This window comes from Oncorhynchus mykiss, chromosome 26 (genome assembly GCF_013265735.2).
Source record: "Oncorhynchus mykiss isolate Arlee chromosome 26, USDA_OmykA_1.1, whole genome shotgun sequence".
Taxonomy (NCBI): domain Eukaryota; kingdom Metazoa; phylum Chordata; class Actinopteri; order Salmoniformes; family Salmonidae; genus Oncorhynchus; species Oncorhynchus mykiss.
In genome coordinates this window covers 44,957,192-44,972,707 of record NC_048590.1, presented here as the reverse complement: position 1 = coordinate 44,972,707, position 15,516 = coordinate 44,957,192, and the positions used below count along the sequence as shown (strand labels likewise).

At 43.3% G+C, this 15,516-nt stretch overlaps 2 protein-coding genes across 5 annotated transcripts; one reads left to right on the top strand and one right to left on the bottom strand.

Annotated features, from left to right (window-relative positions):
- Positions 1-783: 783 nt before the first annotated feature.
- LOC110516695 (ankyrin repeat and SOCS box protein 7) lies at positions 784-9,674 on the bottom strand. Of its 4 annotated transcripts, none has more exons than XM_036963365.1 (8): positions 9,381-9,674; positions 8,362-8,474; positions 7,790-7,894; positions 7,519-7,672; positions 4,852-5,457; positions 1,697-2,544; positions 1,230-1,649; positions 784-1,151 (listed from the first exon to the last, which is right to left on the bottom strand). In XM_036963365.1, the coding sequence occupies exons 3-6, from the start codon at positions 7,874-7,876 to the stop codon at positions 2,405-2,407; spliced, it is 987 nt and encodes a 328-aa protein (XP_036819260.1). In that variant the 5' UTR covers positions 7,877-7,894; positions 8,362-8,474; positions 9,381-9,674; the 3' UTR covers positions 784-1,151; positions 1,230-1,649; positions 1,697-2,404. The 4 variants fall into 4 exon arrangements, with proteins under 4 accessions (XP_036819260.1, XP_036819261.1, XP_036819259.1 ...); XM_036963366.1 differs by having other exon boundaries at positions 1,744-2,544; XM_036963364.1 differs by adding an exon at positions 8,812-8,893 and having other exon boundaries at positions 1,230-2,544; positions 9,381-9,668.
- A 178-nt stretch (positions 9,675-9,852) lies between these two features.
- On the top strand, positions 9,853-15,193 carry LOC110506899 (protein Lines homolog 1). The gene is made up of 6 exons (XM_036963357.1): positions 9,853-10,535; positions 10,631-10,720; positions 10,934-11,075; positions 11,339-11,947; positions 12,566-12,743; positions 14,446-15,193. Exons 1-6 carry the CDS (start codon positions 10,179-10,181, stop codon positions 15,158-15,160), a joined length of 2,091 nt encoding a protein of 696 aa, XP_036819252.1. The 5' UTR covers positions 9,853-10,178; the 3' UTR covers positions 15,161-15,193.
- The last annotated feature ends 323 nt before the right edge of the window (positions 15,194-15,516 follow it).

Genomic DNA, 15,516 nt, shown 5'->3' with positions numbered 1-15,516 from the left:
ACACACACACACACATATATATATATATATATATATATATAAATAAAAACAAACTCCTTTCATTAACTAAGGAATGAGGATCAACCTGCATTTCAACATTTCTACCAGTTGGTTGAGGTAGGGGTAGGCAACTCGAACCGCGGGCTGACTTTTGTCGGAGCGGATGGTGGCAACGCCAGAACATATTTCTAATCATTTGTGCACTGCAAATTGAACACAACTAATCCCAAAAAGAAATCGTTATTTTCAAGTACAATTTCATACCTTGAGACACAATCATTTATTTATGGAAATACTAACTGATTTCCTAAATTAAATTTGTTTTTAGCTAAATTCCTGTTAATTTGTCTTTTTTGACCAAGGAAAATCCTGAGGGCTCGCCTGTTGCCGACCCCTGTTTTAAAGTCTCTGCAACAGAATAATGTGCTGTCGAAAAGTATTCAAAGTGACTTAGAAAAGTCTGCGCTTATAATTCAAATCTAAATCAAATCTAAGGGAGCAGAGTACTGCCGTTTGACCACAGGCCAGATGCAAATTAAACAAAACATTGCATCAGCAAGAGGAAGACCTCTACCACCTCTTTATGTCTGTTCAGAATTACAACGCAGACATCACTTTGAAATGTCGGCCAAAAAACTATGCAAATACGGTCTTTGAAATCATGCAAAAATCTATGTAAACACCATTCATTAATATCAGTGACAATCAAAGTGATGGGAAAAAAATCTGGATTCATCTTAAATTAACACAAATGTGAACAAATGTGATTTAAAAACAGGGCCATTGACATTTAAACACAAATTCACTTATTTTATTCTTAACCCAATACCCGTTCCATCTCCCACAAAGTAAAAAGTTTAAACTAAATTTTTAGTTTAAAAAATACACGTGCGTCTCTTCTAAAACTCTTAAAAGACATGTATACACATAGAAAAACAATACATGGGTCACATCAAGAGCACACAATACCATCCAACAAACTCCAATACATTAATACAAGATCATCGCTTAAATAATTCTAGAAAAATATCTGCTGTACATATATGACAATTATTTACATTTGTTTTTTTAAACGATGTTTATGTCTGTACATGGTAACCATTGCAGACAGACTTCACCGAGCCGTGCTGGATGACTCATCTTGTGAACACCTACTGTACATGTAGAAAACTCAGGCCTTCCCTCTACTGAAAACCCTCCTCGGTATCACTCACTCATCTTGTGAACACCTACTGTAAATGTAGAAAACTCAGGCCTTCCCTCTACTGAAAACCCTCCTCGGTATCACTCACTCATCTTGTGAACACCTACTGTAAATGTAGAAAACTCAGGCCTTCCCTCTACTGAAAACCCTCCTCGGTATCACTCACTCATCTTGTGAACACCTACTGTAAATGTAGAAAACTCAGGCCTTCCTTCTACTGAAAACCCTCCTCGGTATCACTCGTGAATCCTTCAATCAATAAATCTAGTCAAAACGGGTCTACTTTAGCCAACTCAAGCTTGAGTTAACTCAACACTGAGCTTTTGTAATACTTGAATAGGAAGAGGTTTTGATAACCTGATTATTTGAAATGCTGTATCACAAGATTGACCCATTCTGCAACAAGTTTTACACATAAAAAAAAAAGAATGTCAGTCTGACAAACCTTTCTCTCTCGTGCTCAACTTGCCCAGATAAGTCGGTCTGACAAACCTTTCTCTCTCGTGCTCAACTTGCCCAGATAAGTCAGTCTGACAAACCTTTCTCTCTCGTGCTCAACTTGCCCAGATAAGTCAGTCTGACAAACCTTTCTCTCTCGTGCTCAACTTGCCCAGATAAGTCAGTCTGACAAACCTTTCTCTCTCGTGCTCAACTTGCCCAGATTTACCAAAGCAAAGAAATGTTGGCGTCTTCATGAAAACTAATAGGAACACTTCATCTCCACAAAAAAATCATTGGCATGATGTGGACTGAAATCTGACATGTGACATACATTATGGGTACCATGACAACAACGAATCGCCAGTCATCTAATTTCTATCAAAACAAGCTTTATTCCACAACAGGAAGTAGGACTGCACCACTTCATCAACCATTCATCATGATTGAAACAAAGCCCTACTTGAAACATTGCCACCTGTTCCCATCCATCCAATTCAGTCGTCCAGCCAAAGACGTAATGCTGCGAACGCGGTTCAAAACACGGTCGAGAGAGAAAGAAACTCCGTCTCCATCCGGCAACGTGTTTAACTGAGGTTACAAAGTGACCTCTGGAGGTTGTACAAAAACCTGGTCCTGCACCTCCTCCAGGCTTCAGACAACAGAAGGTAGCACAATGCTTGCATAGTCTGATGAAAGGAGAGAACGACGTTCTCCGTCTGCCTGGTTCGTGTGGTATATAAAAAAACAAAACTCTTGTCATCACACATTGTCAAACTTGTGTTTTAGGTAGTCTTTCATGACCTTGGCAATGGGCAGGTCCTCCAGAAACGTCAAGCTCTGGAGGCCTATGTGATGCCGGATGTTTATCCGACACATGTCCTGCAAAGTCCTGGGTTGTCCTGAAAAGATACAACACATCTGTTAAAGAGATCAAAGCAGATCGCCCTTTTCCACAAAAGGACAGTAAGAACAGCTCATTCTACCAATGGTGTGTATGAAATAAAAGGTTGAAGTTAAGCGTGTTTTGATAACTAATCTTGCACAAAAGACTGAGGATGTAAAAGGTGAACAGAAGACTGGACGTCCCACTGTTACAGGAGAGCCAGGGTGAGTCAGACAAGCATGTCTAGTGTCAATTTGCTCCTTTCACTTTGATTCATGACGTTTGACTCTGAATCAAAGTGAAACAAGCAGCTGGTCAGTAAGCTCCGTCTCACTGTGACTTTAGATTATTCCACACTTCAAATGGGACAATAATGAGCCTTTCAAACATGTTTCCCAAATTATCAGGCAGCTCAAGGCCAAACACCCTCTTATTGGCAGTTTTAAAATGTTTAGGAATCTATTAGCATCCAGGAAGCTAGCTCTGGAGTGTTATCAGTCTAATGGGGCTAGAGAAAAAATGAAATCTCTCTCACACAAGGGCAGGACCCAACCCAGCTGGATGGCCACTCTCCCTGGCACCACAACCATACTGCCCTCGTCCGTCACCACAACCATACTGCCCTCGTCCGTCACCACAACCTCACTGCCCTTGTCCGTCACCACAACCACACTGCCCTCGTCCGTCACCACAACCACACTGCCCTCGTCCGTCACCACAACCACACTGCCCTCGTCCGTCACCACAACCATACTGCCCTCGTCCGTCACCACAACCATACTGCCCTCGTCCGTCACCACAACCATACTGCCCTCGTCCATCACCACAACCATACTGTCCTCTCTGTGTCCCTCTGCAGTCTCCAGAACTAAGCTGTCCTTTCCTTTCTCCAGGTGAAACTGAACTAAAATCTCAAACCGGTGCGACAGCATGGCACAGTGCTTTCTCCACTCTTCAACTATAGGCTACCCCTTCATCCACATTCCACACTGTCTAAATAAAGACAAATCATATGGAAGATGAGTCACACTTCTCCTTTACAAACCAAAGGCTTCTATCATTTATAGACTACAGGTGAAATATCAGTGTTGGTGAACCAACTTCAGCCAAGGTAAGTGTGAAATAATGTTTGGTTGTATTTCAACTTTTAAAAGACATTCTGGTTTCCATTTCATCTCTCTACATCTATCTAGTTGAGATGTCAGTGTTGGCAGCGACAGCCCTGGATGTAGCTAGGGGGCCGACGCTCTGCTCCCCAACCAACCCACCTCAGAAACAACCTACGGGAAACACCATACATCTATGGCATAATATACAATGAGCTTCATAAGAGCTGGGTGCCATTCATCCTTCAACAAGGCCTGCTAGCCGCAGCAGATGGGTTCATCCACTGAGGTAGTCAGTGTAATCAATAAGGGGGGATATGTGATCTGGCTGATCGTTTGCTATGGTCTGAATGAATAGAGGGGTCTGACTTCACATGGCTGTCAGTCTGAAATAGCACAGCAGGTCTTCGTCCCAAATGGCCACCCCATTCGCTACATAGTGCACTACTTTTGACCAGAGCCCTATGGGGAGTATAGGATGCCATTTGGGAGCAGCCCAGAGCTCTTTGATATCTCCATATCAAAGTTCAGTGAGAAACACAGAGGAATGCAGCAGGGCATTGTGCTTCTCTAAAATGATTTCTGCTTCAGGTAACATCGTGCCCCCCCCAACAGAAGACTGGTCATTATAAAACCATGACAACGCTCCCTGTCCCTATGTTTCTGGAGGTTATTTTTCTCCTCTCAACTTACAATCTCGCTCCAACACTTCCTGAAACAGACTTGAAGCGTTTCCATCGCCCGGTCCCGTTTTGACTCCATGTTTCTGTTCAGGTTCATAGAAAGCCCTCATTTACTTTACTGGTCTGATGTGTATAAATGTTTTGACTCCATGTTTCTGTTCAGGCTCATAGAAAGCCCTCATTTACTTTACTGGTCTGATGTGCACAAATGTTTTGACTCCATGTTTCTGTTCAGGTTCATAGAAAGCCCTCATTTACTTTACTGGTCTGATGTGCACAAATGTTTTGACAACCAACAACGAACATGTTAAGTTGTATTGATACATCACCAATTATATTGAACTCATCTTCGGATGTTAATTTTAGGGCGTCATCCTTCTGCCTGTCTGATAAAGCAATCTAGGGGAAACGCTGAGTCCCAGTCAAGCCATGACATTATATTAAAAGCAGTGTTTATATCCACTAGCGATACGGTACTAGTACTACTAACAGCCCAGTGTCCCCAGACGGTGCCCCTCCCTGCCCAAGACTTACTGGTGACCTCCTGTAGGAAGTCCAGGCAGGGCCGGCTGATGCCCGACATGCTCGACGACACCGCCACGGGAGTCTGGCCCTCGTAGTTCCTTGTGTTGGTGTCGGCGCCGTACTTGTAAAGCATCTGAGCACACAGCACGTCGTCTCTTAGTGCCGATAGGTGCAACGGGGTCTGCCCGTCCTCGAGGCGACCCAGGTTAGTGTCCGCACCCCGCTGCAGGAACATACGACAGTAGGAATGATTCCCCTTGATGACGGCGTAGCGCAGCAGGAAGCCATTCTGAATGTCGATGTTGGCACTGTGGTCCAGCAGGATTCTCACGCAGCTGGAGCGCTCACGGATGATAGCGAGTTGGAGGGGCGTGGTGCCCTTGTCGCTGAGGGGATCCACCTCGGCGCGGAACTCAAGGAGGAGCCGCACGAAAGAGTCGCGGCCATAGTGGGCAGCCACATGCAGCGGCGTCCAGCCGTCGTTGCTCTTGGCATTGATGATGTCGCTGCGGAAGTCCGACTCCAGCATGAGGCGGGCGATGCGCGCACGGCCGTGCATGGCGGCATAGTGGAGTGCCGTGAAGCCGCCGATGAAGTCCTTTACTGTGGGGTCAGCTGCGGGGGAGATAGACAGGGGACAAGGGGGGGTGAGGGGAACTGTCTTCTACAGGCTCTTTATTACAACAGAAAATGGCACATTCAGTTAAAACACTAACAAATAACAATCAGAGAGAGAGAGAGAGAGAGAGCGAGAGAGTGCGAGAGAGAGCGAGGAGAAACAAGAGGATGGATTATTGAGTGACAGCTGCGTAAAACATTAAAGGGACAATCTGCAATTACTACATCCATTTCTGAACTTACAAATTAATGATATGTTTCCATTGATTTTTGAAGAATATAACTTACGCCTCATGAGCGCAGTTCAACTATCACACCCCATTAGAACCAATAATATAAGCTTGTTTTACTCCAATGTTTGTAAACAAAGTAAATGTAAACAATCGCTACACAGCCTCAAAAAATGGTTTAAACTATACTTTGATATGACGGATGGTCAGTCCTTGCATCCATAGCTCAGTCTATGAATTTGAGGGTGGTTACAGTTCAACAGTCCCACCTCTCAGCTTTTTACCAAAACAGGAGCGGGGATTCCACTGTGTTATTATTTCATCTGCTGATTGCCACTTTAAAGTCTGCTGTAGTGTGAAAGGAAAGAGTGGGCAGGCAGATGCTGGAGCATTAGAACAATTAGCATCAGTGAGACATTAGAGTGTGAAAGCGGGGTCAGGGGTTAAAGTCCTGCTATTTCAATTAGCCAAGGCCGGGAGTGCAGGTAATGACCACGTCAGTGTCTGCTAGGGCCTAGGCTAAATCCAGAGGGGAATTTTCCATTCAAACAGCCTTGTTAAAAATGGCTGGCTCCCCTCTTATCCAACATAAATCCATTAGGTAGGCTGTTTGACTGACCAGCAAAGAGATTATTTTTAGCGTATCGTTAAATTATTTTAGACAATTAAGTCAAGGGTAACAAAATACTCTCTTGCTTTGTTGGTTATGCATACATTTCAACAGTCTCAATTTTTCTGCGCATAATCCAAAATAAACCCCTGACTCGTCCAATGAGCTCTTCAGAGAAAAACAGTTACTGAGAGACTTGGTCTACAGCGCCCCCTGGACTTGATGTAATGATCACTGCATCTACATGATTTGGAATCAAAATCTGTAGACATTTGAATAGCATTAAATAAAAACAATAAATGACTGCAACACTATTCCATCATCATTTCACAAAATGAACATGATTTTCACTCTGCTCAGAAGCATAATGTTAAACTGCTGTAGGGTAAAGTTTCCTCTAGGTACAGATCTAGGATGAGCTTCCCTTTCACCAGTCCTAACCTTAACCATTAATGGGGAAAATGTAAAACCGACCCAAGATCAGCATCTAGGGTCAACTTCACCCTACAGCCTCTATACCATGTTAGAATGACCTGGGAGTGAAGCTGTGGAGAAGATAAAACAGCTGCCATTCCCAGACTGGTTATATACTGCCATCTATAGACCAACAATTCAAAGGTGGAGTTTGATTCAGGTTGCACTGTCATGGTGCACCAATATGAAATATATCTTAAACAAACAGCACATGTGAAAGGTTAATCATTATGAACAAATATGTGATTAGATTACTGATATAAAGCCACTGAATGGATGCATGTAGCATCATATGGCAGACCCTTGATGCGTGACAACCATTTCCTCTGCTAGTCTCCCTTTCTTTGTGAACATGGATTCTGACAAATCCTTTCATCGACCTTGTCACCAGGCCAATTGTGAAAAGTCTTTCCCTAGCACCCATCTCTACTAACACTTCACCTCCATTGGTTTCAATTTAGCCGTGACTATAACCTTGGGGGCTTTTTGAGCTCTGCCAAGAAAAAAGAAAGAAGGCGGAACACTGCATTCAACGTGTGACAACAGCACAGGAGGCTGCTAAAGGGAGGACGGCTCATAAAAATAAATAATGGCTGGAACGGAGCAAATGGAATCCAACACATGGAAACCATGTGTATGATACAATCCCACTGAATCCGCTCCAGCCATTAGTAGGAGCCCGTCCTATCCAATTAAGGTGCGCCCAACCTCCTGTGGACCAAAACCCCAGACCCCCGTATTCACCTCCGTGCTCCAGGAAGACCCGGACACATCTCTCCTTCCCCTTGGCAGCGGAGAAGTGGAGCAGGGTCCACCCGTTGGCATCACGGATCTTCGGAGAGTAGCCTTGCTCCAGCATCTTCCTGACAGTGTACACATCCCCCGCTGCCACTGCAGCCTGGAGCAAAGACAGTACAAGCCAAGAGCATTAGCATTCATCTTTAGCATAAGCAGTCATTTACCATTGGGAAATGCTAACAGTAGAGTAGACCGTCTTGGTATTAAGTGTCTTTGCCTGTATCTGCAGCTCCTCTTGAAGCTCGGGGTTCCTTCTACAGTGATGGTTCAGCATCCTGTTACATCTCGTAAGGGGAGGGGTCATCCACACCTAGTCCTCTGTCTGGAGAGTTGAGACAGTAAACACGTAAGCTGCATCACTTAATTTGGGTTATTAGTCAAAAAATAGCTAGGCCTTCGTTTTGATAACAGTACATCATCATGGATACATTTGTGTTATTGGTATAAATCAGCCGACTATACATTAGCAGGTTTTCTAAATCCAACTGTTCCGCTGGGATCAAAAGCCGTTGCACATTCTAGTTCTAGCACATCTCATTCAACGAACCAAGTGCTTGAGGGGTGCTCGGGTGGAATAGAGGAAATCTGTTAGACAACTGGGGGTCCCCATTGCACTATACCACAGTGGTCACCAGCTCCGGTGATCAGTTGAAACAGGTAGGCTATTTGATGCTTGGCAGGAACCAGAGTTGGTGACCACCGCAGCACCACTTCTAGGTGCGCACAACACTTGTATACTTTATGGACCATATGGTATTCCATACTGAACAGCAGCAGATAGATGTTCACCTTTTGTCAAGCTTGATTATGTAGTTAAGACAATTTTCATGTGTCTCTCTTGCGCAACAGTATGACAGACAGATAAGAACTCCACTCAAATGGATTGTGGGCTAGCACGGACTCTGAAAAAAAAACAAAGACAATTTAATGAGTATTCACATTCATCAGTTTATATTACTCAATAGAAGGCATTAAAAAAAACATACTGCATTGACAATCATAACATTATGACAGCAAATGAGAAATGGGAATAGCTAAACATTTTACATAAATGTAATGTTAGCTATACCTGCAGCTAGCTTCTATCCAAATGGGATGGCGGTATGACAGCTATAACTACCTAGATAACGTTGAATGTAAAAACAAGCAAGCTAGTAGGCGAATTGCTTATAATACGATACAAACAAAAGCTAACTAGTAGTGGTTAGCTAGCTTACTTGCTAACAGTTAGATTGCTACCTGTATTGGAAGGTCGGCTGCTGCCTTTCGTCTTCCAAATTAGGGCAATGTTGTAGCTATAGCGGTGTTCTTTAAAGCTAGACTAGACAATGCATTTCAGACAAAGTTTAAGTAAAAAATAATCCACAGCAACCTAGTTATCCAAGTATCCACTGGCCAGCTAATAGTTAGCTAACTATGCACTCAAACAATGGAATGTTAGCTAACGTTAGCTAGCTAGTACTGCGACCTCAACTTGTTCCACTCCTTTCTGACTTATTTTAATTATATATCTACATGCCCACAAACTACGGCATGATACTACGGTACACTGCGCTGATATATTGCTATATATACACAATTCCCTTTTAATGAAGAAATTAATCGATCAACTACTGCTGGTTAGCAATTAGCCTAAATCGTTACCCAGTTGTTCAAGCTACTAGGAATGCATTGGATTTCAGAGTTTTAAAACATTTGTAACAATTTAATAGCTATGTGAACATGTGCACGACTCGAGAAGGCAACCATACTTCAACTACACAAGGTAGGTGTTAGCTAGCTTTGATGAATTAATGCATTATTCTTACTTAAAATACGAAGCTAGCAGGCTTGTTAGCCATTCTCCACCGATGCGAACCCCCAATTTCAACGGGCTTGTTTTAGCCAATCAGGCACAAGGAGCGAGGAATTTGAGCTGTCAAATCAGCATCCTTCTGCAAAACTTTATGAACAGTCTGTTTAGCTCGATTTCTAACAAAGTAGGCCAACGGTTTCTATGGCTATAATTCTTCTCATTATTGACACAATAGAATGAGTGAACTCCTTTCCAATTTTCTACTAAATGTTATCGCACGCTACACTTCCGTGTTCAGTCACGTGGTGCACTGTCTACAGCCAGAACCTAAAATTAAGATAATACTTTAAAAAAGAAAATGACAAATTGATATTTTAAATACAATATAGACTAAATTGGTCATTTTCGGTCCAGAAGCGTTAGGATGTATGACAACATTTAAAGTGATTTAACTGTACATTATACATCGCACTACAAGTCACAGCATGCAACGCAAACCAAACAGGAAGAGATGTTTACAATTGTTTCGAGATGGTCGGCCTAAAGTCGAAGAATGCTTTTTTTTCAAAAGATACATTAATTGCGGCGGGATATCATTTTAATATTCAGTGTTGCGTTATACAAAAGTGTACAGAAAACATGTATAATACCATCCTTGCAATTTATTTTATTCACGCTTAGTAAAGTGTAGAATGTGGATCGCGTGGCAGAAATCTAATCAAAATCCGAAAAACTCTGCTACTTTTTCTTTTTTCAGATTGACCACTGCCAAGACCCCCGTGATCATTGAAAACCCAAACGCTGTGTCAACATGAATGAACAATTTCATGTCCTAAATGATGCTTACAGAAGTTTATTGTCGAGAACATCACCCAGCAAAATGAGTAGCCATGAGTTGGCATCCTCCATGTTCACATGTGTATGTGAACTGACTCTTGATGCCAGTGATGGTTCTCATTCTCAGCATCAGGACCAGTCCAGAGATCTCCTAATGTCCTCCAAATATTCTCCAAACCCAAATGGAACTGAACTGGCTTGTCTTGTGTTGACTCTGGTGGAGAAAATAAGCTCCAAACTGACATCTCAACAACTGTCTCAAGAAACCAACCTTTACTTCAAAGATGTTTCTACAGTATTATTCCAGTATATGGATTTTATGTCCAAACTTGTGAGTTTGGTTTCCTGCATATGATTGGAAAATATATTTGTATTGTCCTTTGGGTTTGTTTATAGTAATAACATTTTTGTTTCCACCTCCCACAGGTTCACCTTGCCTGCTGCAAGGACAGGTTGCTGTCTCATCTAGCTGCAAAGAGTGTATCCTCCTATGTTATTTTTGAGCTGCGTTGCTTTGTGAGTTTTCTGATTGTTCTCATGTCTTGTGTGATTTATGACTATATATTGAATACTAGTCAATTAACTCTTGGAGTTCTGTGTGCATCAGACAGTCTCACATTAGAGAACCCAAATCTGTCACCTGATACTGTAAAATCCTATTGACACACAGGTCTACCAGGCTTTATTTAAGCAGATTCTTACATTCAGTTCTCTCTTTTTTTTGACTAGAATACAGTCAACCAGATTTGGGAATGGAAGTGCTTGCAAGTGCTCCAGAACCCTTGCTCTGGCAACGAACTGGATGCATGCACATGGTCACTTACCACTGTCCTGAAAGCAGTTCTAAAAGAAACATCAGAATATAAACCTGGTATTGAAACACAATTCATCCATCAATTGTACCAACATGTGTCTTTTATTTGACTCCAAATAAGTTCCACTTGGTGCCAAATCCTATGTATTTACCATGTATTTACGTGGTAGTTAGGCCACATAGGCTGGAATAGTGTAACTACAGTGTGGCTATGAGTGTTGACATTGTAATTGTATTCTACCTACCTATGCATCTTCCATGTCAATACAATGTACATTGGTTTTAGCCACAGTGGGGCCTTCTCTTTCTTTTCCCCTCAGGGACTGTGGAGAAACTTCTTGCCACATTCGACACAGCTCTCACTGCTGCTTACTCCCAGCTTGTCCCTGTAGAGAGTCTGGGCCATGGGAACTCTGCGTCATACCCCAGTAGTAACACGGCAGACTGGGCTACAACTCTGACTAACCTCCTAGACTTACTGGAAGTGCTCACTGCAGCCAGGTTCAAACTAAGCAGCACCAGTGTCTGTTTCACCAGCTCAAGGCTCTCCCTCGTACAGGCATCGGCGCTACTGCGGATAGTCGACTCTCATGTCCACTACTTTGTGAAGAAGCAAGTGCTTCTGCTTTTAAAGAGGATTCTCCTTCAGAAGGCAGGCGAGGACATGGGTTTTGGCGAGGCGTCCTCCCTAACGCATGGAGATGATCACATGACCAGTGACATTCTTACACTGGCTGATGATGTGTTGCAGGCAGTGCACACTGATTGGTTACAGTGTGTTCCAGTGGAGTCGGCGGCCATTTTCTTTGGAGGGACAGGCCAATCGTGTGGCGGGAGCAGTGATGCGTTCGATCATGTGATGCTGAGGGCTGTTAGTCTAGTTGTGCTCAAGTCACTGGAATACAAAATCCAATCCGCTGGTGGGAAAGGTAACATAGGACTATTTGTAAATGTTATTAACCATATCTACACTAGGCACAATGTGTATTCTACCTTAAAGGTAGACTCAGAGAAATGATGTTGCCACGAGCAACACCGCAGATATTGAGAAGAGAGACGTGCAGGAATTCTCTCTCACACAGTCATACACAGTATCTGTGCACGGGTTCGCTTTGCTCTGTTTGAGCGTGGTAGCCACGGTACCAAAACAGCGATGTTGAGCCTCGTGGAAGTTGTTGCAGGAATTGACCCACTATGCTGTTTACTTTCTGCATCTGTCATATCGCTGAGTCTAACTTTAACATGACTAGTTTCTAAAGCTCAAATAATCAGAAGGAGAAAAACATCATGATGACATTTACGATAATTTAGACAGATGTATGCAATAGGGGGCAATGTTTCCCAACACATAACACACAAGAACAGTATTTCACTAAGTATTGTCTCTTTCAAGGCAAAAGTTCCTCAGGAACCCTAACCTCAGGTCTAGAATCAGATTACCCTACCCAGATCCAAACCATTATGGCTGTGAAAATATCTGATCTGGAATCAGTGAGTAGAGGCAACTTCTACCCACTTTGACCATTCACTTGTCTCTGGTCCCACAGGTAATACCATAGGCATCCATGGCTATTTAAGTGCGTTGCTGCTGTTCCTGAGGCAGCGAGGGGTCCAGCTGAAGCAGGGATCTCACTCCTGCTGCTGGGTGTCCTTGGTGTTTGGAGAGCAGGACGACGACATGATGGAAGCAGCAAAGGCTTTACTCCTACTATACCTCCATCACAGGTACCATACCACCTAATACATACCTTCATAATTTTTTTTATTTCACCTTTATTTAACCAGGTAGGCTAGTTGAGAACACCTTTATTTAACCAGGTAGGCCAGTTGAGAACAAGTTCTCATTTACAACTGTGACCTGACCAAGAAAAAGCAAAGCAGTGCGACAAAAAACAACACAGAGTTACACATAAACAAACGTACAGTCAATAACACAATAAAAAAATAAATAGGCCATAGTAGCGAAGTAATTACAATTTAGCAAATTAACACTGGAGTGATAGATGTGCAAGTAGAAATGCTGGTGTGAAAAAGAGCAAAAAAAAAGTATATAAAAACAATATGGGGATGAGGTAGGTAGTTGGATGGGTTATTTACAGATGGGCTGTATACAGCTGCAGTGATCGGTAAGCTGCTCAGATGCTCAGCTGATACTTAAAGTTAGTGAGGGAGATATAAGTCTCCAGCTTCAGCGATTTTTGCAATTCATTCCAGTCGTTGGCAGCAGAGAACTGGAAGGAAAGGCGGCCAAAGGAGGTGTTGGCTTTGGGGATGACCCTTGAGATATACCTGCTGGAGCACGTGCTACGGTTGGGTGTTATGGTGACCAGTGAGCTGAGATAAGGCGGCGCTTTACCTAGCAAAGACGTATAGATGACCTGGAGCCAGTGGGTCTGGCAACGAATATGCAGCGAGGGCCAGCCAACGAGAGCATACAGGTTGCAGTGGTGGTATATGGGGCTTTGGTGACAAAACAGATGGCACTGTGATAGACTGCATCCAGTTTGCTGAGTAGGGTGTTGGAGGTTATTTTGTAAATTACATCGCCGAAGTCGAGGATCGGTAGTATAGTCAGTTCTACGAGGGTATGTTTGGAAGTGTGAGTGAAGTAGGCTTTGTTGCGAAATAGGAAGCCAATTCTAGATTTCATTTTGGATTGGAGATGCTTAATATGAGTCTGGAAGGAGAGTTTAAGGTCTAGCAAGACACCTAGGTATTTGTAGTAGCCCACATATTCTAAGTCAGAACCGTCCAGAGTAGTGATGCTAGTCGGGTGGGCCGGTGTGGGCAGCGATCGGTTGAAAAGCATGCATTTAGTTTTACTAGCATTTTAAGAGCGGTTGGAGGCCACGGAAGGAGTGTTGTATGGTGTTGAAGCTCGTTTGGAGGTTTGTTAACACAGTGTCCAAGGAAGGGCAAGATGTATACAGAATGGTGTCGTCTGCATAGAGGTGGATCAAAGAATCACCCGCGCAAGAGCGATATCGTTGATATATACAGTGAAAAGAGTCGGCCCAAGAATTTAACCCCGTGGTACCCCCAAAGAGACTGCCAGAGGTCCGGACAACATGGCTGAACAGTAAGAGTAGAATGGCTGGTTTATAATACTGAAACACTGGCTGATGGACAAAAGGCAGTATTTCTGTGTGGCTTTCTTTTAGATTAATTTCTGAATTTCAGTTTTGTCAGTGGTTGGTTTGATTCTGCTTATGAAAATCTGACATTTTGATATCTCTGATTATCTAAGATCAGTCACCCACATAAAGGAGTAGGTTGAGAACCTGATTGGACCAATTTCTCAGACACTGGACTAAAAACAATGCTCAATGCAGATGCTGGCAAATCCAGGATTAGTCTTATTTTGTGTCCGGGAAACAAGCCTATTATGTCCTTGAGATGTCTGACTCTTCTGTCTGTCTTCCTACAGAGTGTCCTCTGACCTGGAAGCTGATGCTGTGTGTGTTGTCGGCGGCAACCCCCACTGTCACTTTCTCTTCCTCCTCCGCAACATCTCCTTCGACCACAGCATTCTCCTCGATTTCCTCATCTCAACGGAAACCTGCTTCCTCGAGTACTTTGTCCGTTACCTAAAACACCTCCGGGACGACTGGGAAGGTTTCCGAATGGTCTGTCAGAAGATAGATGGGTCGGACCGGTGTAAACTGAGCTGGAAGATTAGCCAGAAAGACGATCAACTATTGGACAACCTGAGAGAGGAACTTCAGCAGTCATTGTGTGCCTCTCGTGGAAGCGTGTCTACTTCCAGCCATTCTGGAGGATCAGTTACCATCGTGGACCCAGAGCCAGCTCCATGTCTGCAGCCCAGCTTGTGTCTGCCTTCAGGGAGTGCAACTGCCCTGGCCTCTACTCCCCCTCTCCGTCTGGTGGACTACGGCAGCTCAGAGGAGTCTGAGACTGAGGACGGTGACCTCCCATCAGGCCTTACACAGGATAGGCTACACAGCGACTCTGTGGTTCACACACACAACAGCCACTCTTTTGATAGGACTGTTATGTGTCTGACAGAGCTCAGAGTGGTGGTGACTAGACTGCAGAGGAGGAGTCTGTTCCCTTACAATGCCACCTCTCTCTTGAAACTGCTGACACAGATTGAAGCGAAGAGATGTTGTTCACAGTGTTGAACTCCGTAATGATGTAATAAATGTTACATGGTGGTAAATGCATTTGGTCTCATTTGTAATATTTTGAGGGTTGTAAAATTCCTATAACTTGACCAAAATTCCCAGTTTGACAGAAATTAATGTGCTTTTGGAAGATTCCTGGAATCAGGATGGAATAAGCATGAATTGTGGGAATCCTTCAACAGCGGCTTCTAGATTTCTTAAATGTATATTTTAATACTTTAACATTTTTCATGGCATCCTATTTGTGAATGGATGCTCTTTTTGGGGACCTTGTGGTTGGATGGTAACTCAAGGTAAGCATTGTTTATGAAGGGATGGTTATGATGACCACTTCCTTTAATTTGTAACTACAT

Coding starts and splice junctions, on each gene's coding strand:
- LOC110516695 (XM_036963362.1), bottom strand. CDS start 7,876: ATGACCCCTCCCCTTACGAGATGTAACAGGATGCTGAACCATCACTGT. Junction 5,458..7,518: donor GGTCTTCCTGGAGCACGGAG/GTGAATACGGGG, acceptor TCTCCCCCGCAG/CTGACCCCACAGTAAAGGAC. Junction 2,545..4,851: donor CTTCCTACAGGAGGTCACCA/GTAAGTCTTGGG, acceptor GTATCTTTTCAG/GACAACCCAGGACTTTGCAG.
- LOC110506899 (XM_036963357.1), top strand. CDS start 10,179: ATGAATGAACAATTTCATGTCCTAAATGATGCTTACAGAAGTTTATTG. Junction 10,721..10,933: donor TTTTTGAGCTGCGTTGCTTT/GTGAGTTTTCTG, acceptor TTTTTTGACTAG/AATACAGTCAACCAGATTTG. Junction 11,076..11,338: donor AACATCAGAATATAAACCTG/GTATTGAAACAC, acceptor TTTTCCCCTCAG/GGACTGTGGAGAAACTTCTT.